At 38.9% G+C, this 20,996-nt stretch overlaps 1 protein-coding gene across 27 annotated transcripts in view; it reads right to left on the bottom strand.

Annotated features, from left to right (window-relative positions):
• Window positions 1-20,996, bottom strand: part of madd (MAP-kinase activating death domain) — a 32,152-nt gene that overhangs the window by 6,289 nt on the left and 4,867 nt on the right. For 3 of the 27 annotated variants that reach the window (XM_068650358.1, XM_049719196.2, XM_049719182.1), the window contains exons 4-36: window positions 19,708-20,011; window positions 19,319-19,450; window positions 18,964-19,077; window positions 18,775-18,855; window positions 16,295-16,351; window positions 15,514-15,686; window positions 15,162-15,397; window positions 14,902-15,058; window positions 14,662-14,765; window positions 14,307-14,497; window positions 13,889-14,142; window positions 13,463-13,593; window positions 13,154-13,255; window positions 12,794-12,835; window positions 12,068-12,085; window positions 10,872-10,931; window positions 9,410-9,518; window positions 9,116-9,302; window positions 8,477-8,627; window positions 8,027-8,230; window positions 6,726-6,776; window positions 5,092-5,195; window positions 4,846-4,929; window positions 4,415-4,573; window positions 3,976-4,096; window positions 3,715-3,777; window positions 2,663-2,783; window positions 2,321-2,426; window positions 2,125-2,235; window positions 1,948-2,055; window positions 1,692-1,856; window positions 1,531-1,603; window positions 974-1,080 (exon numbers count right to left, since the gene is read on the bottom strand). In XM_068650358.1, the coding sequence (XP_068506459.1) occupies window positions 974-1,080; window positions 1,531-1,603; window positions 1,692-1,856; window positions 1,948-2,055; window positions 2,125-2,235; window positions 2,321-2,426; window positions 2,663-2,783; window positions 3,715-3,777; window positions 3,976-4,096; window positions 4,415-4,573; window positions 4,846-4,929; window positions 5,092-5,195; window positions 6,726-6,776; window positions 8,027-8,230; window positions 8,477-8,627; window positions 9,116-9,302; window positions 9,410-9,518; window positions 10,872-10,931; window positions 12,068-12,085; window positions 12,794-12,835; window positions 13,154-13,255; window positions 13,463-13,593; window positions 13,889-14,142; window positions 14,307-14,497; window positions 14,662-14,765; window positions 14,902-15,058; window positions 15,162-15,397; window positions 15,514-15,686; window positions 16,295-16,351; window positions 18,775-18,855; window positions 18,964-19,077; window positions 19,319-19,450; window positions 19,708-20,011 (4,180 nt within the window). The remainder of the gene's footprint in view (window positions 1-973; window positions 1,081-1,530; window positions 1,604-1,691; window positions 1,857-1,947; window positions 2,056-2,124; window positions 2,236-2,320; window positions 2,427-2,662; window positions 2,784-3,714; window positions 3,778-3,975; window positions 4,097-4,414; window positions 4,574-4,845; window positions 4,930-5,091; window positions 5,196-6,725; window positions 6,777-8,026; window positions 8,231-8,476; window positions 8,628-9,115; window positions 9,303-9,409; window positions 9,519-10,871; window positions 10,932-12,067; window positions 12,086-12,793; window positions 12,836-13,153; window positions 13,256-13,462; window positions 13,594-13,888; window positions 14,143-14,306; window positions 14,498-14,661; window positions 14,766-14,901; window positions 15,059-15,161; window positions 15,398-15,513; window positions 15,687-16,294; window positions 16,352-18,774; window positions 18,856-18,963; window positions 19,078-19,318; window positions 19,451-19,707; window positions 20,012-20,996) is intronic. The other 24 variants (XM_049719184.2, XM_049719197.1, XM_049719186.2 and 21 more) reach the window with 17 other exon arrangements.

The following is a 20,996-nucleotide window of genomic DNA, read 5'->3' as shown; positions in this document are numbered from 1 at the left end:
AGAGAGAAACTTGTATCACATCTATTTGCTTTTAATACCTTGAAATAGGTAAAGAATGTAGGTGTAACTCAAGATTGATCTTAATTTCATCCCACGTGATGTAAACGTGACCAAATGATGCTTGCTAAATCATGCTTTTATATCTTGCCCATGGATTATTTTAATGCCCTGCTCTCTGGTCTTGCGAAGAAGTGTACTGCTATCTGGAGTTACTGCAAAACTCTGTGTGATGACGAGAATCAGAGGGTGGGCCGACATTATATCCGTTTTAAAATGGCTGCATTGGCACCCTGTGTGTTTTGAATAGTGCCCATAATTCTAGGCCAATGTGCACCACCACCACCAACCAAGTCACATTTATGAAGCATCTTCCTTTAATATGTCACCCATCTGTCCTAAGTCACTAACTGTACAGATGTGAAGACAACACATGACAATGCTTGAGGGTCCAAACTTAAAATGTCCAGGTTGCTACTGAATAGCCAATTATTAATGAAAAGTCTTTGATCAAGGTCATCAGTCTTACCACTGATGCACAGCAAACACACAACACTTAATTTCCTCCCACAGAGTAAATGAACAAGAAGCTTTATCTCCCAAATGCGAAAAGAAACGTGGAGGGATGTGATTCTACTTGCTATTGTTTGAGTAATGCAAGCATGCAGGCAAACACACAAACACAAATAGAAAACAGCAAAATCCAAAACGCAAAAGACACAAGTTCTTCCTCTAAGGAAAATATTTAGCATGAGGCCAATCAAATATTTGACCAGCTATTACTACCTTTGGACTACTATTAGCTAAAGTGGGTAACACTAGAGGAAGACAACATGAACGGGAATGCAAAGTCGTGAAATGAGCAGAAAGGCATAGAGTAAGATGGGATGAAAACTCCATTACCAACAGTGAGTTTTGTTTTCATGCCCTTGAATGAGGTATGAAGCCTCTTTCTGCAGTGGTGCGTGCTACTTACCTGACTGTGCATGAACTTCAGGTTGATTCCTTCCAATGTGACCTGCAGCAATCCTCCCTCACCAGTTTTCATATCTTGGACAGGAAACTCTCCACCAAGTTCTGGACCTAACCAAATAAACCCAAAGTTTGGCGCTGTTTCCGCTGAATTTTCTTTTTTAGACAAATTTAAGAGCTTCGTAACATGTGTCTGAAACTATTTTGCTATAGTTGCTTCTTTTAATTTGACATATGTATATACATGGCCAGTTTTCTAAATTCTAAACCAATTTTGATTGTGTTCGCATAGGTTAGAAATAAGTCTACAGCACGTGGTGACTTGCATACAAAGTTGCGTTACAATGTAACCGTTACATCATCGCTGTAGCTGGGGAGCCTTCTGCACCAGGTGATTTCTGTCTGAATAGATTTATTGCAATGCTTAGTGGAAGCTTTTTACAAGAAATAGCACAAACTTTTCTGTTTTGGAGTAAAATCTGATTTTGATCTCAACTGCTAGGGCTATCCCACAAATACTGCAAATCTAAGGTACTGAAAAAAAACAAAAAAAAAACATACCTGGTTTGGAGCTTTGCTGTCTGGCTGCAGCTCTTTCCATACTATCTTTAACACAGTAGTAGAGTTCCCGACACTAGGAAGCAGACAGAAAGCACTCTATGTTAAGGGAGTGGGAAAATACTCCACTTAATTAAAGGAAAAAAGAAGGAGAGATTTCTCACCTTTTTGGTATAGAACTTATTGAGTTGAGTCTCTTGGCCGTTACGTCTCCAAAGACATAAAACCTTGGTCTTGGGGCAGTAAGTCATGTTGATGAGCTTCTCATACCACCAGCGCTCATACACGGTGCCAATGTTGCTGCGGAGGACTATGCAGTCATCACAAACCTGAGGCATTGAGTAAAATAAAAAAAACTTTGACAACAGGGCCAAAATTCAATTTGTAATATTAAACCAGAATGATGAAGACGATGCAAACCTCCATGAAAAAAATGTCCCCAGTAGTATCCGTACCAGCATGTACAACAAACGTTTGCTTCTTGATATGACGGCTTCCACAGGGCCTGATTGACAACTCACGGCCATTCTAGGAGGACAACACAAAAACGTGATGCGCAATAGTTCAAAAAGCACATTAAAAGAAGCATATGCTGACCATTTGGGCCAATTTGTCCAGCAACTCATTGATCTCTTGGCTGTAGGTAAGGCCAATGTGGGACTTGCCCATCAAGCGCCTCACTTTCTTGCGGATGTCATTTTTGCTCACCTAGAAAAACATTCATGGCAATATTTGTTTAATATATGAATGTATCTAAAATTGTAGAAGCTATGATGCAAATATAATTTCTTACTTTCAGCATGAGCATGAATGCAATCATGTTGTGCAGTAGTGTAGCCAGAAGTTTGTCCTCATCATCCTCCAGCCGCTTGCGGTCATGTTCTCCCAGTGACAAGTATCTAGTGAAACGCAGACCAGTAACATACTTTGGGAACACTGTGAAAGGTTCATGAATTTAATTTCCTCTCTTACATCAATTCCATCAAGAACTCTATTCAGAAGTGAAATAGCACTCAGTCTTCCGCAAAGCTTTAGCTAACCAGCCTATAAATAATCATCAATCCAAACACAAATCAATTCCAATCTAAGCTTGGGAGAGAAAAGAAAAGTCTAAGTAATGATATACTTCTCAAACCTTTCAATCATCTCTTGAGGTCCCTGGTCCAATCCCATCCCCTCCCGCTCTAACATTACAGCATCCAAATAGGCATCTTCCCAGAACTGCACCTGATCCCAGAGTGTGGAGCGTTCCTTACCTGTAAAAAACATCACATCATTCAAGTGTGCAGAGCTCGATGCTGAATAATCATTAGGCATGGTTTAAAGTTCAAACTACTTATCTTATGTGACATATCAGGTGGGCTGTCATTGCGGCTTCATAGAACTACATGTATCAGGTTATATTGCATTAATTAAAAAAAAAAATGCATTTGGATATTCACTGATCAGCATTTTGCATTTGAGTCCACCACTTTGCAATGATTGACAAGAACTCAATCTAGTGATTAGCTTTCATTACATTTGTGGTGGAATTTGTTTTGTTTTTGTGATGGTTAAGTGTTTAAACACCATTTTATTATTAACTTTGACAGACCAAATTGAAACAGCGTCACAGAACAGGCTGCAGCACAATTTTCAGGTACCACAACAAGATTGTATGACGATTTATAAAGAGATGATTCATCAATACAGACAACCACAGCAATGCGCTGGGCCTGATCCACGAACAGTGAAAATCCATATATCATTATGAAATGAAATGAAAAGTGAAATGAATTGAAAAAAAAAAAAAATTCTTCAAAAAAAAAAAAAAAGGTGCTAAACCTCCAATATGTGCTTTCCATTAAAATAGGGGTTGGACTGCAGTTAGAAAGAAAATAGTATTATTTGACTCTTTTCATTATTATTAGATAATCATTTCACACCGTTATTCGTTTCTGTAAGAGAGGCTGAAGGGGTAGGAAGGATGAGAAACGTATTTACAGGTATAAAGCCAGGCGACAGTTGTATTTGGAAGGTTTCCCTTTCTTATTAAGTAAAAAACAACATGCAGCGTTGATTCCGAGATAATTAATCTAGTGGAGAACGCCACAAAACACCAGCTGTTAAATTAAGCACTAGACTTGGTAAACAACATTTGCACCCTACACAAAGGGAAAAAGGCCCACAGCAAGAGATTAGCCCTACTTAGCGAAAAGGTTTCCATGGCAGCATCCTCTAGTTGATCCCAAACGGAGCTCTTATCGCGGCCTGGAATATTTGCCCAGGAGGAAAAAGATGCAGGAGGGAAGAGAAGCAGAGGGGGTTAGGCCATCATTGAAAAAGTGTTAATAGCAAAAACAAAACACACACTCCAAAGTTGAAGTTGACACGAAAAACCGAAAACACAAAAGCAGAGACAGAGACAATGAGATCGACAGAAGTGATTGTAACACAAACTGAACATACCCAAGAGGCCATCACAAAGGTAGATCCTCATACTGATGTCCTCCATTGGCTGAGTGGGCACCCCTTTTGCAATTGCAGACGTGTTTTCTTTTGCGCCAGGTTTTAGTGTGTGAGTCTTTCCCTGGTAAAACCAGACAAATCATGCACATTTTATAACATCAAAATAACGTCATTTTTGATTGAGTTGCAGCAATGTATATTTTCTTAATGCGCATCATAAATTATATGCAACCACACACTGACGTTACTGAAAGGAGGTTTTATGATGTAGACTTGATCAATTTCTGAACTTGCGTCATACGTTTTATTAGGACTACAATAACTGAAACCTTGGTTTTACTCAAACCTGCGCTTAAAAACATGCCACATAAAAACAAATCAATCCAAGAGACGTTATCTCAAAATAAAATAAGTCTTGAGTTAGAATTTCTGAACTTACAAACACTGAACTGGTAGCAGGATTTGTTTCAATCTCACTGTCAGAGAGGGTCCCTCTGGACTGTGCTAGATGTAAAGCACTTCTCCCACCCAAACCATCTCCCAATGTGCTGCTCAGGTCACTGTCAGCACCCAGAGTCTCTCCAGAGCTGTTGCTTATCTGCATGCACGCCCACGCACACACACGCACACACACACACACACACACACACACACACAAAATAAATGTAGTTGAAAAGATTATTAGTTCACTTGAGTTTTGCTTTATCACCTTTACATATTGCTTTTTAAGTATTCCAAAATGTTAAAATCAGATCATTCAACTTCTCAAAATAAAATAAATGACTGGTTGATTCATTATAACTATCATCCAGGATGTAAAATGAATGTAGACAAAGCCAAAATGCACTATTTGGGTTGGTCCTGCCCTACCACTGTGCTCGCCTCTGAGTCTTGGCTGGTACTTCTTGTTAAGATGGGCGGTTCGGAACTTGTTACAGACTCTGTGTCACTCTTCTACGAAGACAAGACGACAGAAGATCAGAGACAAAAATCAGGAGTCATGAGAGCAATGCATTTTGGTCAGGCAACATCAGAGATTACATTGGCTACCAGAACCCGTTTATGACCATTATAGCTTCTACCTACAAATGTTTATGTACACCATGCATGGCTAACCTGAGATCCAGATGTGACACTGAGACCACTATCAGCACTCATCTGAGATTTATTTTCCTCTGCATCAGTCACCTGGGGGCGCTGCTGCTTTGCTCCTTCAGCCCCTGAGTAGAAATACAACTGTCAGACTATTCTCAATGAAACTTTTGCAATCTTACCTTGCTGCGAGTCACCCGATTCAAAGCCAGCACTGCACATCAACAACAATAGCAATATATACAAAGTTTTCACTTCATTTAAGAAATCTTTTGACACATAATCGGCTATTGGTCAGAACATAAAGGAGACCATTATACTTGGTATGAAATCCTTTTTTATCACTACTTTAGCAATTGCAGAAACAGTTTTAAATACATTCACCAGGGACATGAATGTCATGGCAATATTAGAATTTCTGTAGAAAATAATTTCACACTATAAATACTTACTAGGGTATGTATATGCATAAGTTAAATTTATTTGTTTTCTTGAATTATAAAGAATTATATAAAAGATGTCAAATGACACCATTCATGTTCTATGTAGTTGTCCTGCTTAATTTGTGCAGGATTGTGCCAGTGAGTTAGATAATGAAAAAGTACACAAACATTTAAAAAAAATATAGATATATTTTTTGAAAATATATAAATACACTATATGATAAATAAAAGAATGTGAATCCTTTAAAAAAAAACTGGCAGGATTGTTTCAAGTACTTTGTGCTCAATTATGAGCTCAATCGGTTTGATGAAATCTAAAAAAAAATTCCAAGTATTTACAGATTAACTTCAAAGCAGAAGGAAACAAGAAACAGACATATTCATGATGTCATTGACCCACCTAAATTGTGCAATTGTGAATTCATGTGGATGGTGAGTGTACATAAACTGCCAAAGATTCATCCAAGTGTATATTGAGAAACCTCAAGAGGACCAGACAGTGAAGCAAGAAGGGAGCAAGCCCAAAGTGCAATAAAAATTGTGAAAAACAATCACAAATGAAAACAAAACTGCAAGAGCGTGAAGCAGTGTAACACTCCATCACAGACCGCAACATTAACTCTTCGTCAGTGCTGCCGATGTGGCTCAGAAACACAGACACAGGCAGTTAGGCATGCCGACAAACTGAGAAACAATAAGTGTAATTAGTCTGTCACCTTCAGCCGAAAATGACATATTTGGTTATCTTGTCATATGAAACATTAAGAAACAGCATCAATAATATCTAAAACCAAAAAATGAAAAGCGAGACAATTGGAAAGCATAAAGAGAAGGAAAGGGCAGCAGGTGTAAATTTTGATGCAACGTCTTACAGTAGAAATAGCTTAAAAATGCTGTATGCCTATGGAATTTGCCAAGTATAGAAAAATAACAAGCTGTACTATGATTTTAAACCTGCTTATTGTTCAAAGCATACTGCACATGTGATTTATGAAGCCTAGACTTTAGACTGTAAACCATAAGAAATTGACTAAAATGGGTTTATGTGACTTGTGAGTCAACATTACACTAATAGTTTTGTACATCATATTTTGTGTCCCTTTTGTACGGCGAGGTAAAGACATAGTCGACTATAAAAAGACAGAGAGGGGTGAGAAAAGAGTCAACAACTTAATACCCCAATCTTTTTTTTTTTTGATGTGTGAAGTTTCTTACTCTGTGGTTTTTCCATAGATTTTTGCTTATCCTGGTGCTTGCTCCACAATTCTACCCAAGATGCATTGCAAGCAAGGAGAGAAAGACAGATAGTCAGAGAGCATGTTGAAAAAGTATGTAGTATGGTGGATGAGCATTGAAAGCAAAGTAAAATAAAGTTCAAAATAAACTTAAAAAACATAGGACACTACCGAATGACGTCAGTAGAATGTTTTGTAATGTTTGCATGTAGCTGCGTAACAACCTGAAAGACTTTTTATTGCTTTTCAAGTTGAGCCCACGATGTGAGATAGCTACGATGGTAACATTACAACACACTCAGAGCACCTGGAGAGCCACACCAACAGCAGAATGTGTTCTGACTCAGAACAGAGAACATTCTTAATCAAATGAAGTGGTTTGGCTCGCCAGTAAACAGATCAGAGGGAGCCATTGTTGGACTGGAGAAGAGCATGGAATGTCGTCGATGGGCCGGCAAGCCACATGATGAAATGGGAGCAGTTGCAAAAGCTGGGATATGCACGTCACACAGCATTCTGTAGAATTGAGGGTGCAACTTCGAACAGGAAGAGAGGTCTCAAGCTACTAGTAACTTGACTCATAGTGTCCCTGGTATACAGGCCCAGAAAAAAAGTTTGTATTTAAACCAATTACTGTACTTGATGCTTTGGCCATTAAAAACTCAAATAATGTCTGTTTTGTTCTTAACTGGGACTGTTTCCTGGGAGTTTATTTCCACAATCCATGCAGAGAGCAAGAGGTATATTTTAGGTTTAGGAACCTGCAGTAAAGGCACAAGCAAGCGCTAAATTTTCAACTGATGCCTATATGACTTGGCCACTACTGCAGATTTAGGTCTTGAAAATAAAAGCAAAAAGACATGCATTCAAGGTGCCGAGAGGCTGACGACAGACCTCTTGAGAGGAGGCAAACGGGGACACAAATGTTTTAGGAGGGCGGGACAAACGCAATCTGAGCAGGGACACAGGGCTACACATTATTCCAAACATTTTCGAGTTGTACTATTGCAGACTTGTTTTATATTAGTTAATATTTAAACATGTCAACCTGGATGTAAACTATAAATACATTGCACAATCTCAGGTGCTTAGACCGTTGCTGTAATTCTTCGAAAGCCAATTTAACAGTAATGTATGGAATATTGTAACTCCTGCAGCATTGTCGTGAATGTAAGTTTCTTGGGAATGGTTGGAGAAGGGAGAGGAATTTGTTCTGGGGTAGATGAGCTTTTCAAGGAGTCTCACTGTGCACATGCAACCAGGCTGGAGTGATGTACACACCAATCGAGGCAATAAAGTTCTCTTCGTTCAGGCTCCGGCTGTCAAAATGGCGGGTTCCTCTGCCCGTTGTGTGATGTGGCAGCTGCAGATGAGGAACGGTCAGAAGACCTTGTGGTCTGGCGGCCTCCATTCGACCAGAAGGACTCTCTTTACTCCCGGGGCTGCCAGCACTATCTGTGGGGCTTCGCTTGCGCTTTTCAGGGTCTAACAAGTTATCAAAAGTAAAAGGGCCACAGACCAAGTTCAGCAAAATTAGAGGAAAGTTTGTTAGTTTCGTTAGTTAAATGAAAGAGAGCTTGACACAAATGCAACACAAAGCTTTGGCCGGTGTTTAGGCACAAGCCCATGCTGCTTCACAAAAAAAAAAAAAACTTTAAGGATGAATACATGAATTGTATTTACCAGTAATATACTAAAAGAAAAACTGCAAAGATTCTCTATTAAACTTACCTTTGGTTTGATAATGCGTGCGTGCTATCTCCAATAAGATGAAGACACTGGCCATTCCTCCAAGGCCTGCGTTTGTGTAGGAATGCTCCAAACTGGATACCGTACATTTCAGTATGTCCAGCATGCCCTTGTACACTTTCCGGCTCACTTCCTGAAGACAAAGGTGATTCATGTCAAAAATACAAGCACATGCAAGAACTGCAAAATAAATATGATTTTACATTTTTTACACTGTGCAAAGTTGCTCTACTATTTTTGTGTTGGTTTTCATTGGGAAAAACATTTAAATAAATCAGGTCATAATTGCTTTATCGCTCTTAATACTGGTATTTTCAATTATCAGTAACTGATTTCAGATTAAACTAAAAAAGGATCTTGACAAAAATATAGATGTTTCATAGAGTTCATAAACATTTAAATGGCAATCATAATCTAATCTAATCTTAACTAAACGTTCCTAGGTTAAAGAAAATATATAATATTCATATCCTGGCATAATAAAATTTACCCTAGCTTTGTCTTTAATAACTTAATGAACAATATGGTGAGTAAACATGAAATATAACATAGAAAACAGGTAAAAACTAAATCACACCACCACCAACAACAAAAATATATGATGGGATTGAAATAATTTACCACATCTCGTATGATCTCCTGTCTAGAGTCTTCCTCTGACTGGCTGGCTCTGTTAAGTTTGCTCAGCACAAAGATGCGGAGCTGTTCATTCTCCAACAGACGGCGCACTTTTTTCATGTTGAGCCAGCCGACACCTTGTCCATCCAGGACACTCTGTACAACCTCCTTCAAAAACTGCTGGTTTTCGCTGTATTGATAGCAGAGACTCGGGTGTAGTCAACAGACATGCAAAGGCCGTTCATACTCCAAAAAGTCATGCTTCTCTTAAAAAAGTTTGTTTATTTGAAAGAATACCTTGTATTATTAATGCGACCCTGAGGAGAGGGTGATTCTCTCTTCACCGTTGGGCTGTGTTTGATTACAGAAGACTTCTGGTCCACAAGTGCCCGAGGTGCACGTGCACCTGTTGTGGCAACACAAAACAACACAATGAGATCTCGAAACACAACAGCTAACCTTAAAAATAGCATCACAAACTTGCACACAAGGTAAAACTCTGAGGAATTCTGGGTAAACACACTTGTAACAGGAGAGAAACAGTGTTTTTAAGTAGCTTATCCCCCCCCCCACTCCATCATTGTTTTGACACTAGTAATCCGAGTAAACTACTGACCACATAATCACCAAAGCTGCAAGACCAATATTGCAACAGGAGAGTTGAAGGGCAAAACAAACAAGCATAGAATAGACACGCACACAAAGACACGCACGAAAAGGAGAGCTAAATCCTGCTCAGGGTGGTGGCATAACATTGGATTGGCGCATACTGGATATGAGACCAAAACTATTGTGCGGAGAAACTATGTCCATAATTACATGCCCAACAGAAAAGGAGGATGGATTGCTAAATTCAATAAAGCTAGAAAACAAAAGAGCACAAGCTGACGCAAGTCATCTGCCGCAATGTTGTTGAAGTCTTGTAAAGCGTTGCGTCAATCATGCTTTTAGTACAAACCACAGCAGCAAAGATAATAAAAGCAAGCATCAAGTGTGGGCTTATATTATTTAATTATATATATAAAATTTATTATTTTGTAATTATACGGACCTCAGACAAAATAACTATTATGTAATTGCCTTTCTGTTGTGAATCTTTAAGTTAACTGACACAAAAAGTTTGCATGTGGTTTTGAGTCTTTTATCTCACGAATTTCATTTTGAAAAGTACAATTTACACAAGATCACAGTTACCAACTGTTTCGTTTTATGAGTCCAGGCTGAAGACCACACAAAATCAGCAGAACAATAAATAAATAAAACACAAACAATAATGCCTTTTCTCTGACAAACAACAAATGCATCCGTACTCCGTAGTATGATGTAAATACAACATAGCTCAACAAACTAAGTTTACAACCTTGGTTGTAGTTTTTGGGAAATAACCGTTTGCAGCTGCATAACAATGTATAGCTACTATCCTCAGTACAGCGTGATTAGGCCCAACCCCATTCGAGAAACGAGAAGCAGGGATCAAATGAACCACGCGACAAGAGGTTTGGTTTTATTTATCCTGGTCTGTGTTTGGTGCTGGTAATTTGTGTTGCTTAATGTGGTACATCACTTAAATCCACGCCACACTTTTAAATTGTTTGTAATGCATTAATAATGTGTAAATTGGAATGAAATTAGACTGAAGGAAAACACAGTGAATCCTTGGTGGCACACACAGGGAGTAAAATGAGCAAAGGATGTGGGGAGATGTAGTTGACTGGCTTGGAGAAGCATGCAGCTCACTCGGGAAAAGAGCAGAACCCACCTTCTCCGCTCCCCGGGCCGGCCTCTGTTATTATCTCCATTAGAGAATTTAGCCCAAATACTGCACACAAAACCCAGAATTAGTTGCTACCAGGAATGGACAGAGACGGGGGATACCGGCCCAATCACAACCAGTCTGAACATCAACCCATACAAATATCACGCATGCACACTTAATATGACGCCAAACAGAAAAAAAAGTAGCAAAAACAAACAACATAAAAGTACACGATGGCCCATGATGTCCTGATGATGATTTCATCCCAGAAAATGATTGACAATACAATAAGTGGAAGTTGCACATGTTGTTCATGTAGTGTTAAGCATAAAACATATATAGGCCTAAAGTATGCACACGCTGGACTGTATAATTATATTTTAATGCTTTTAGGAACAAAATTCAAAAGCATCAGGACACTCATAACAGGCCACTATTCTTTAACTTGTCATTTTGACAATTATGAAGCAGAGTAAGACAAAACAAAAGAGTAGTCTCAAGTGGGGAGCAGTCGACTTGTTGGGAATTCATTCAAAGGCAAACAGAGCTTAATCGGTTGTCCACTGTATAGTGGTCCCCTGCTATTAGCTGGGGATAAGGCTTGAACCCTGGCGCAAATAGCAAGAATTTGACAAAACCCGAAAATGGTTTATAATTGCCTATTTATGCCACAAGCTTGCCCCAAAGCACTACATGAAGCTCCTTTGTTCGATTTTATAGAGTTCCTTGGCACAAAGATGCGGGCAAATGGAGAAAAGCAATGCACAGTAAATCTCTAAGTCTTAATAGTTCTTTGGCACCAAGATGTCGCCGTAGCAATAATTCTATGGCGTTGGCCTAAATACAAAAACAGCAAACAGCGAATCTGTGAGTTTTGTGGCGACTAACAGATGATAGAGAGAAAATTGGCAAGCAGTGACTCGGGAATATGTGGGGGAACGCTGTAACTTGCAAATATGCAGCTGTCACAATGAAAATTGCTTGCCCTTCCCAGAGTAAAAGTCTTTACTTTGTGTTATGTTGGGGGATAGCTTTATCAATAAGACCACCACCAGTTAATATGGAAGGAATGGGAAGGTGTAGATCAGACAGCACACCACAGTGTCTTCTATCTTAGTCCTACACTGAAAAACCAAGATAGGTATGGACCTACTAAGGGTAAGGTGTCACTACAAACCGTCACAACATACATGACATACCCGGACTGTCAGGTGGATCTGGACAACAAAGACAGAACACACGGAAATGAAAAGGAACATTTTCTATGGCAGCTATTCCACATGAATTGGAGCTATTGAGTACCATGCTACACCTGTTTATTTTCTCTCTGTTGAAAAATCCAACCTCTGCAGAATTCATATCATTCTAAAAGTAATTTCATTCTTGGAACGGAAAGGCCAATAGCTTGAATTTGTCATATTGACCAATAATGGGCTAAAGAAGGAGGAAATAACAGACGCAAATACAACCCAACACATCGAAGTTAAACAAGTTTTACAATAAACACTCTTTTAAATCGCCTATTGAAACTTTTAACAATTTTTTTCAAAATATGTTGTGTATTTGTTTAACTTTGCGATGTGATTTAACCAGATACTCTTGATAGCAAATTTTACATTAAGTTTAAAATGAGTGCATACAAGTGGTCATCATCAGACCAAACTTCTAAAGGTAGATAGAAGTGTTGCAAATTCAGCAGCTTTTTTGGTTTTATAAGGGAACACTAACAAAATTATAGACCCCTAGAAAAGCATAACAAAAAACCAAGGTTTTTTTGTGTGTGTGAGTTCTCCCATTTACCGACTTGAGAAAAAAACTGTGCCTAAAATCCTCAATACCCTCCTTTAAAATAGCGCCATAACTGTTAGCAATCAGAGGGAGGACAAAAAAAAAAGTCAGGCTATAAAAATGGAATCTCTACAGACCTGCTTGGTCCAGCTCCTCCTCAATGTCAAAATTTAAATATTCTTTTATAAAAGAAAAAATAATTTAGATGAAGAAAACAGAACAGAAAAAAAACAGTCATTCAAATGATTAAGAACCTGAACTTTCATATAGGCTCATGTTTAAAAGTAATGCCTTAATAATCAAACCATGCACATACTTTAACAATACATTATACCAATTAAGATAAAATGATGACGCTGGCAGACTAATATATGATTTAAAAAATAAAACTAAATGAGCTGGGCTCAGGAAATCAAATGACCAGTATACAGCCTTCGAAACAAAAAAGGAGTCCATCGAGAGCGTTTAAATGTGTGTGATTGGCTGCGCTACGATACCTTTCAGGCTGGGGAAAGGTGTGGCTTTCTCCCTTGCAGCTTTGTTTGGTAGAGCCAGCTGGGACAGACTGAAACTGGTACCGTGATTCTTGTAAAGATTACCTACAATGAATACAGGTTGTCAACAACAGCAGTTGTTGGCCATCATTTACCACAAATCACAATCAAGTCATTCTTTCTACTGGAGGGAGGAAAAAAGGTGATTTCCATTGCACAATTTCCCAGAATTGGAGAAGGCATTAAAAGGTCAACACGTTAATACACCGTAGGAACAGAGCACAAATTAATATTAGTTCAAAATATTCTTACTAGCAAAAGACATTAGTCCGCCAAATCCATCATTACTGCTGTTGGAAATGGTTGAGTTTGGTGAGCTGTCCCCTTCTCCATCAGATTCCCCAGGTAGCCTCAGACTACTTGGACGTGAAGGACGCTGTGCTCTTTAAACAGGGGAGGAAAAAAAAAAAAAACCTCTTCAAATTTCTTCAGAGAACAATTAATTGCATGCAACAAGAGGAACGTATTAAAACATTCTATACATATATAAGATATGTATATGAAATATATATAATAGTATACAATACAAATGACAATATTACATTGCCAAAGATTCAAGACCACCATGAATGGAGAACTACTTGTACATACTGGGTTCTGACATTACATGGTTGGTCAGAGAGCCCCCCCTTTGAATGAAGAGTTAGTTCATTCAAGTGATGAACAAGTTGAACACACTTGTTGCCATTGAGGTTCTGGTTGAATCGAGGGGTGTATGACTCCACTTGTTCTTCTGCATCAGGATCATCTTCAGAGGGGAAGCCATATTGAGGCTCAAAATAGGGGTTGTCATACTCTCGTTTTTTGATAGCTGGATCCACCGGGCCAGCTTCAATGGTTGATCTGAGAGATGGTTGGCTGTTAACTCCAATGACTGGGTTCTGTGGGCCAGCACCGGCTGGTGCCTCGCCATCTGGTGCTTCCACTTGTTCCTGTTTAAAAAATATATATGATTGCAAAGCTATATTAAATAACAAAGTAAAAAGCAAAAAAAGAAGTATAGATGTAAAATATTGATAGACCTTTTAACAAAGGTGATTACGGAATAAGTAGGAGGTGGGTAGCAAATTATCGTTGGTGGTGATGGCATACGTACATGGTTGACTCCCTGAATGACTGTGCTGGGACTGGAGCTTGCAGTTGTGCTGGAGCTTGAGCGAAGGGGCTGTCCATCAGATGTTTCGCCAGAAGCATCCCCGCTGGATGGACCCTCTGAACCATCTCTTAAGTCCTGGAAATCCACCTCGCTTGCATCTCCCAGAGCAGCATGTGTATGTGGTTGTAGGCCTAAGAAAAAAACAAAGGTGAAGGTGATAATTAATATAAAACTAATTGGGCAATAAAAAAATATATATACAAGCTAATTGCTAGACTTAAAAGAGGCTTTGATATAAGAATATCAAATATAAAATGGAGAAAACTTTAGGGAAAAACAACACTTAAAAACATACTTGGTGTGTCTCCCTGAATGTCTCCTTGAATCATCTCACTCACAAGATCTCCAAGTGAGGAATAGGATGAGCTGGAATCATCATATGCCTCACTGTCACTACCGCTGAAGAAGAAGGAAAAAACAAAAAACATGCTTTATCTTGTAAAACCAGATTACTACCAATTAAGTTGTATACATTGCTATCAATGATGAAGAACTAAAAAACAAACAAATAAAAACTGAGTGCGCTCATCTTTACCTGTCGGTGGGGTCAGAGTCATTGCTCTCATCCTCAAATGGACTTGCCATAGCCTCAATCAGATGGGACCCCCCATCATAAACTCTGTAAACGACTGGCTGAAGCTGGTGAGCATACCATTTGGGTTTATCACCAATTAAGGACGGGTCGAAAACATCTGAAATAAAATTGTGCAGGGGGGGGTACACTTAACTGTCTTGTTTAATGTAAAGAAAAGTTACAATTAGAAAGAAGCTATAAAAGAGACAAGATCATCTTACTATTATGTATTCTCTGAAATGCTAGATTAGTGGGATTGAGAGCCCATTCGCCATAGAACTCCACAGCCTGGGTGTGGGAAAGCTTATCAGCAAAATTAGATCGCCTCGGTCGAGATGCGAGGAAAGGTGATGACTGAAAAGCCACCACAGGACGTGGGAAGAGGCGCAGGGTCCGTGTGTGCATTTGAAAACCATGGAGAACATTTGGAGAATTGAAGAACCGTACCATGGCCACCCTGTTCAGTAAAATAAAATATCTGGATTACACTACAGCTTTCTTTCAAAAACGAAACACATGCAGTGGAAAATGAACAAATATGAAACACCAATAATAACTAGACAAAAGGCTTGCCTGGTGGCGACGTCCACAGAATCGACATCATTGCCATAAATGAGGGGGTTGAACTCAGTGGATGATGGTGAAGCTTTATCACGTCCAGGGGGAAGCAGGGGCATTTCCTGACCTTCCTGGAACTTCTCCAGATTTAAAATGGGCTGGGTATTCAGACTCATACTCGCCAAGGCCTAGAACAAGTGATAGAGTGATAATTAGTGAGAGAGCAAGAGTTTTAAAAAAAAAAAAAAAAGCATTTGATGAGCCACTCCCACATGAGGCACCAACATTACAATAGTTTCTCTACAACTATCTACCCACTAAAAAAATATCTATTAATTTGAAAAAGTAACTTCTTCAACAAAGCATTGATGGAAATTGTACAAATGCTATTACGAGCATATCTGTGCATGTTGATGCCTGTAGTGGGTGTCATTATCAAGAAGAGGACAGAATGTACTGAATGTTCTGCTGCAGAGTTATCAGTGTTAAATTAAGCATAATGGAATATTGAGTTGTTGGATCTGGTGAAATGTCTGTTAAAATGTATCGACTCCACTTTGTTCTCCTTTTGGTTACCACGACACTCACTGATGCAAGAATCAAGGCACGCATATTCAGTCATGCTCAAGCCAGAGCTAAGCAGCACGTTAAGGGATCCATAAAACATTCGGAGACACGCTGCTGTTATGCATGTAACTCAATTCTTGAGAAAAGAAAATCTAGTAATTGTTATGAGCAAAGTAAAGCATTGTGACAGAGGATGCGGGAGCATTCCACAGGAGAATAAATGAGTAACCTTATTTTCACCAGAGAAGATCTGCTTTTGGGTGATCACGGTCAACCTAACCAGACACTAGGAGAAAGATGTTGGCAGAATCACAAGAAGGCCCGAGGTGATAAGTGTCACTGGAGCAGCACATGATAAAATCATGGCCCTTTCAATTTCTTTTCAATGGCAACATTTAACAGGAAAACAATATATGATTTTTTTTTCTGTGACAAAGATATTTAAAGTCACTGTGTTACTGAAGAATTATGGTGGTTCTGCTGTCTTTTCTGATACACAGACTGCTAGTGTTGGACACAAATATGGGTGTAACGGTGTACTATTTTTATTTTATTTATATTTATTTTTTTAAACACCGGACAGTCATTGCCCAAGGCATGTTGAAAGCCATTGGCTGGACACGTATCTGAATGCACAAATGAGTGTCAGACAAACAAATAACTTTTTGTTACGTTCCGATGCAAACATTTGGGCCGTGTGAAAGGACGTATAGTACTAGTGACTACCCCTAAACCTTGACTTTGGGGGCCAGAATTTGGGAATCATGTTAACCCCAAAATACAGAAAGTAATAAAAAGTATTGTTTTTAAAAAAAGCATGTGTTTAGACAGCCGAAGGGGTCTGTTTGCTTCACACACATCAAAGTCTGTTGACATTTTATTAAAAGAGAAGCAATATGTAGATGAAAATATCAGGCGGACTGAGTAAGTCATTTTGATGCTATGTGAATTGGATGGAAGAGAGAATAAAGCAGCCACTTATTCTACGACTGTGTGGATGAGGTGCTTCCACGAACTTCCCCCTTTCCCAATCAAAAACGATCTAGCTATGCGTAACAAACAGCCTGACTTATTATCTAACGCGTTTGAATTGGTCACGGAAATTCATCAAATCACTAGCGCTAAGCTTTACGTCCTAGTCATTTAGCCTCATACTGTCCATCCATTTGAAATATTACTTGAAAATGTATTTACGACGAAAACGCGTAAGAAAGTCCTGTGGAATCGAAGCATGTCAAAATGAGGTTCAGGTGTATGTGGAATGCCCCAGTGGTTATGACGGGATGATGATAATGATGACTCATCACCGGATCTTTTCAGAAACCTATGTAATACTTGCATAAGGGAACTTTTACAAAGATTACCTCTTAGCATGCTTATTATATATAGTAAAAGTTGAAACATGAAAAGATTAAAAAACATAGAAGTCTACATTACAAGTTTTCAAGTCTTTCACATCAATGGCTACTTCAGTTTTAATGTGGCAAGGTTCAGAATCTCTGTGTTAATTCCTCCATTCACATCCCTTAAACTGCTAAAGGGAGAGGCTTCACACACCTCCAAACACCAGTCGCCAAGGAAAGACAAAGGAGTACACAAGGAAAGACCAAGGAAACACACAAAGCCATCAAACTAGCTCTGATTCAAGGAAGATATGTATTGCACAGTGACGGCATCTGGCCAAAACCCTCTGTGTCACAATTTGGCATTTCATTTTTTTTTGTCTCACAAATTTTTTATTTTAATTAATTTTTTGGTTTACTTGCCAATCTTAAGTGTTGATGTCTCATACTTGATTATGTGATGTTAATGGTTGCCACTTTTTCTGTAAAAAGTAATGATTTTGGTGGTACAAGCGTTCCACCCAGTGCCATACAGTATAATATATTAATGTCGATATACGCAAGAGTGTGTGTGACAATGTCAGTCTTGAGAAGGTTTCACTGAAATGGTTTAAAATAAAATAAAAAAAACACAGCTTGAATAGAAACTGAACCTGCCTTCTTTAAATCGAAGAGGTCAAAAACTTACAGCCAGACCATTGTAAATATTCTCCTGATAGGTTTCAATTCTAATCCGAACTAATAATTCCACATACTTTAATTTTTGGTTCGTATACGCACGCATATGTTTGGATCAAAGTTAAGACATCTTCCTTTAGCATGATTTGTTCATATAAAAACGAATAAACACTTTCGAAAGTCAATTATGTGCTCATATTGTAGAAGTACAAATACAAAGTGTCTGTCTCCATGAATCAGAACCAAATTCTGATGATGTCTTTAGTTATAGGGTTTAGAGGGATTATATGTCACAACCAGTCTTAACAGCAATACTATTTTTCTCCTAGATAACAAGGTTCTAAGAACTGATTTTACCTTCAAGAGCTACAGCATGCAAAGAAAACAGAAAAGAGCAGAAAACATTCAATTTTTTTTTGTTAGTGCACAACAAAATCCATTTCCACTGCTTGCACAAGCTAGACAAAATACATACAAGTCTTTTGGGGTAGGAAGCCCCTACTCTTCACACAGCTGGAAGAAAGGTTTCTATATTGACTTACAGAGCAACAAAACGAAATAAGTATGATGAAAAACGACAATGTTTGGCTGGTAAGAAATGCTTGGCCTCCAGAAAGTTGTGGCGTGTGGCACAGGTAGATTTAGGGTAAAAAAAGTACGAATTAAAAAAGTCACACAGTACAAGTACCTGCTTCAGATGTTTCTTGAGCTCACCAGCTTCAGGCTCTGGAAGAGGTGGTAGAATCTCTGCATTTGTAGGTGCTTTAACCTGAAAAATAATTGCAATTGCAGGAACACCATTTATTTTGATTGTTTCAAAAATACAAATGTCAAAAAAGTAACACGAGGAAAGTCTTTATAATGTGATTGTAGTTACCTTACTGCTGTCCAGATCCACAAGCCACAAATCGTCTGGAATTTTGAAGTCAGATTTGTAAAGGAAAAAGCTAGCTGGTACACCGATGATGTAGGGAGTCGGAGCAAGAAGGAGCTGGGAGGAATAAAAGAAAACATGTTAAGAGAGAATGCTTTGCAGCAACACGTACAACACGTGCAACAACACGTACCACATGTTTTATTTACTGTCCTTCAACATTTGTATGCACATAAGCAGAAAATTGTCGTTGGAATGGAATAGCATGTTTGATGATACAATCCGAATCATATTACACAACGCTCTCCTTCCTTTTTCAAATAATTTCACACACCAATGGCACGACGATATGTTCTACCTGTTCAGCTGAGGCCATGCAGGTTGGCAGTAAGGGAATGACCGGGAACATGTACTCCAGAGGATAGATCATGGCCACAAACGCCATTACACTCATGGATAAAGCATTGTAATCTCTTGACTGGAGAATAACCTGAAGGAAAAACAAAAACGGAAAAATAAAATCTAAATACACTCAATAGCCCAAACTTAAACTGGAGCCTCTGCTAAGAAAATCCCAAATGTAGTAGTTGCTGGATACAAAGTTGCAGACGGTTTCCATGTGGAAATTGCAGAAGACTGATAAAGGGGGTGACTTTTAACCACAATGTCTAATACAATGATGGGATATTACAACATACAAGTCTGACATATTTAAGATCCTGGACTAATTCATTGATCTACTTTTACCTTGTGCTCCAGCAAGACGCACGAGAGAACCTGAAGACAGGCATCTACACCCAGCAACTCTAAAGGCAAGTGCAATGGGAAATCCACCATGGAGAAGCGGGAGTTGTCAGGCAGTGCAAAGGTGAGGGGTCGTTTCATTTCATGGGGGAGAACTTCCACATCCACACGTCTCTGGCTTGCCACTGGTACGGGTGAACGTTGCAAACGGTAAATCCAGGATTCAATGTCCCGAAGGTCAGCCAATAGATGGCTTCCCTTCTCTTCCACTGAGAGTGCGCCGGTGAAAACCCGCCACATTGTATCTCTGTGGAGGACAGAATATTATTTTTGATAAATACGTCAACTTGTGAAAGAGCAGGAGTCGATCACAAATGGAGGCACATGGGCCAAGGAGATGCCGTTTTTAATGCAGAAGTATTGCCACACGAACATCTCCAGGCTCAGGAACAACATCGGTGTTGTAGTTGGTACAGGATTGAAACACTGACAAAGATATCGTCTGTTTGGCTTTTCAAGAGTATACTGCAACTGTTGTTCAAGAAAAACTAAAGATGCACAGGATTTTACTATACAGTCTTGGTCTTCATTTAGTGTAGTCACGTGTGTGTCGGTGCGCATGTGAGTACAGCAGATACTGTGCATTTAAAAATACTAAATGATGAATGTGTCAAATACTTCTGAGTGCATTGTTTGTGTCTGTGGCAGAGAGAGAAAACCCATTAGCTTCACCAAAGGCAACTGGAGACCTCAAACTGTTAATGGCATCGCTGCAAGGCGACAAAAAAAAAAAAAGCTAAATGCTTTCAGCCACAATATGATGGCTCTTCTTCTCCGTCATTGACTGACATTTCATTCAGCAGTGTCAGACAGAAAAATGATCAGCTATCCCATGTTGTGTTGCTTTCTGAAGTTTTTACACAAGCAAAGATTCTATCTTGATGTAACACCAAAGTGCTAGGTATGTTGGAGCCTGGCAAGTCAGACAAGGCTCAGTGTGTAGCGCCGTTCCATCACATTTACAATCTTCAAGCGAAGATTTAGTGGTTTTACTACTATGGTGAATGTGAATCTAAATGTATTGGCAGAAAACACATTCACACAGGATAAGAAACATTTTGTCACTCTTAAATTGCTATCACGAGTAAGCCAAACAGGAGTACCACAATGACTTCGTCTGTGCTGCTTAATGGTTCTAGAAATAGTCTTTTTCAAGTGAGGAGTAAATGACTTAGTTTCAGCTACTATCCTTTGTGCTGTTTTCAAGTCAAATGATTAAATTCACTTAATTT

This window comes from Syngnathus scovelli, chromosome 4 (genome assembly GCF_024217435.2).
Source record: "Syngnathus scovelli strain Florida chromosome 4, RoL_Ssco_1.2, whole genome shotgun sequence".
In the NCBI taxonomy this organism is placed as follows: domain Eukaryota; kingdom Metazoa; phylum Chordata; class Actinopteri; order Syngnathiformes; family Syngnathidae; genus Syngnathus; species Syngnathus scovelli.
Note: the sequence above shows the minus strand (reverse complement) of the source record. Positions and strands in the feature narration are given on the sequence as shown.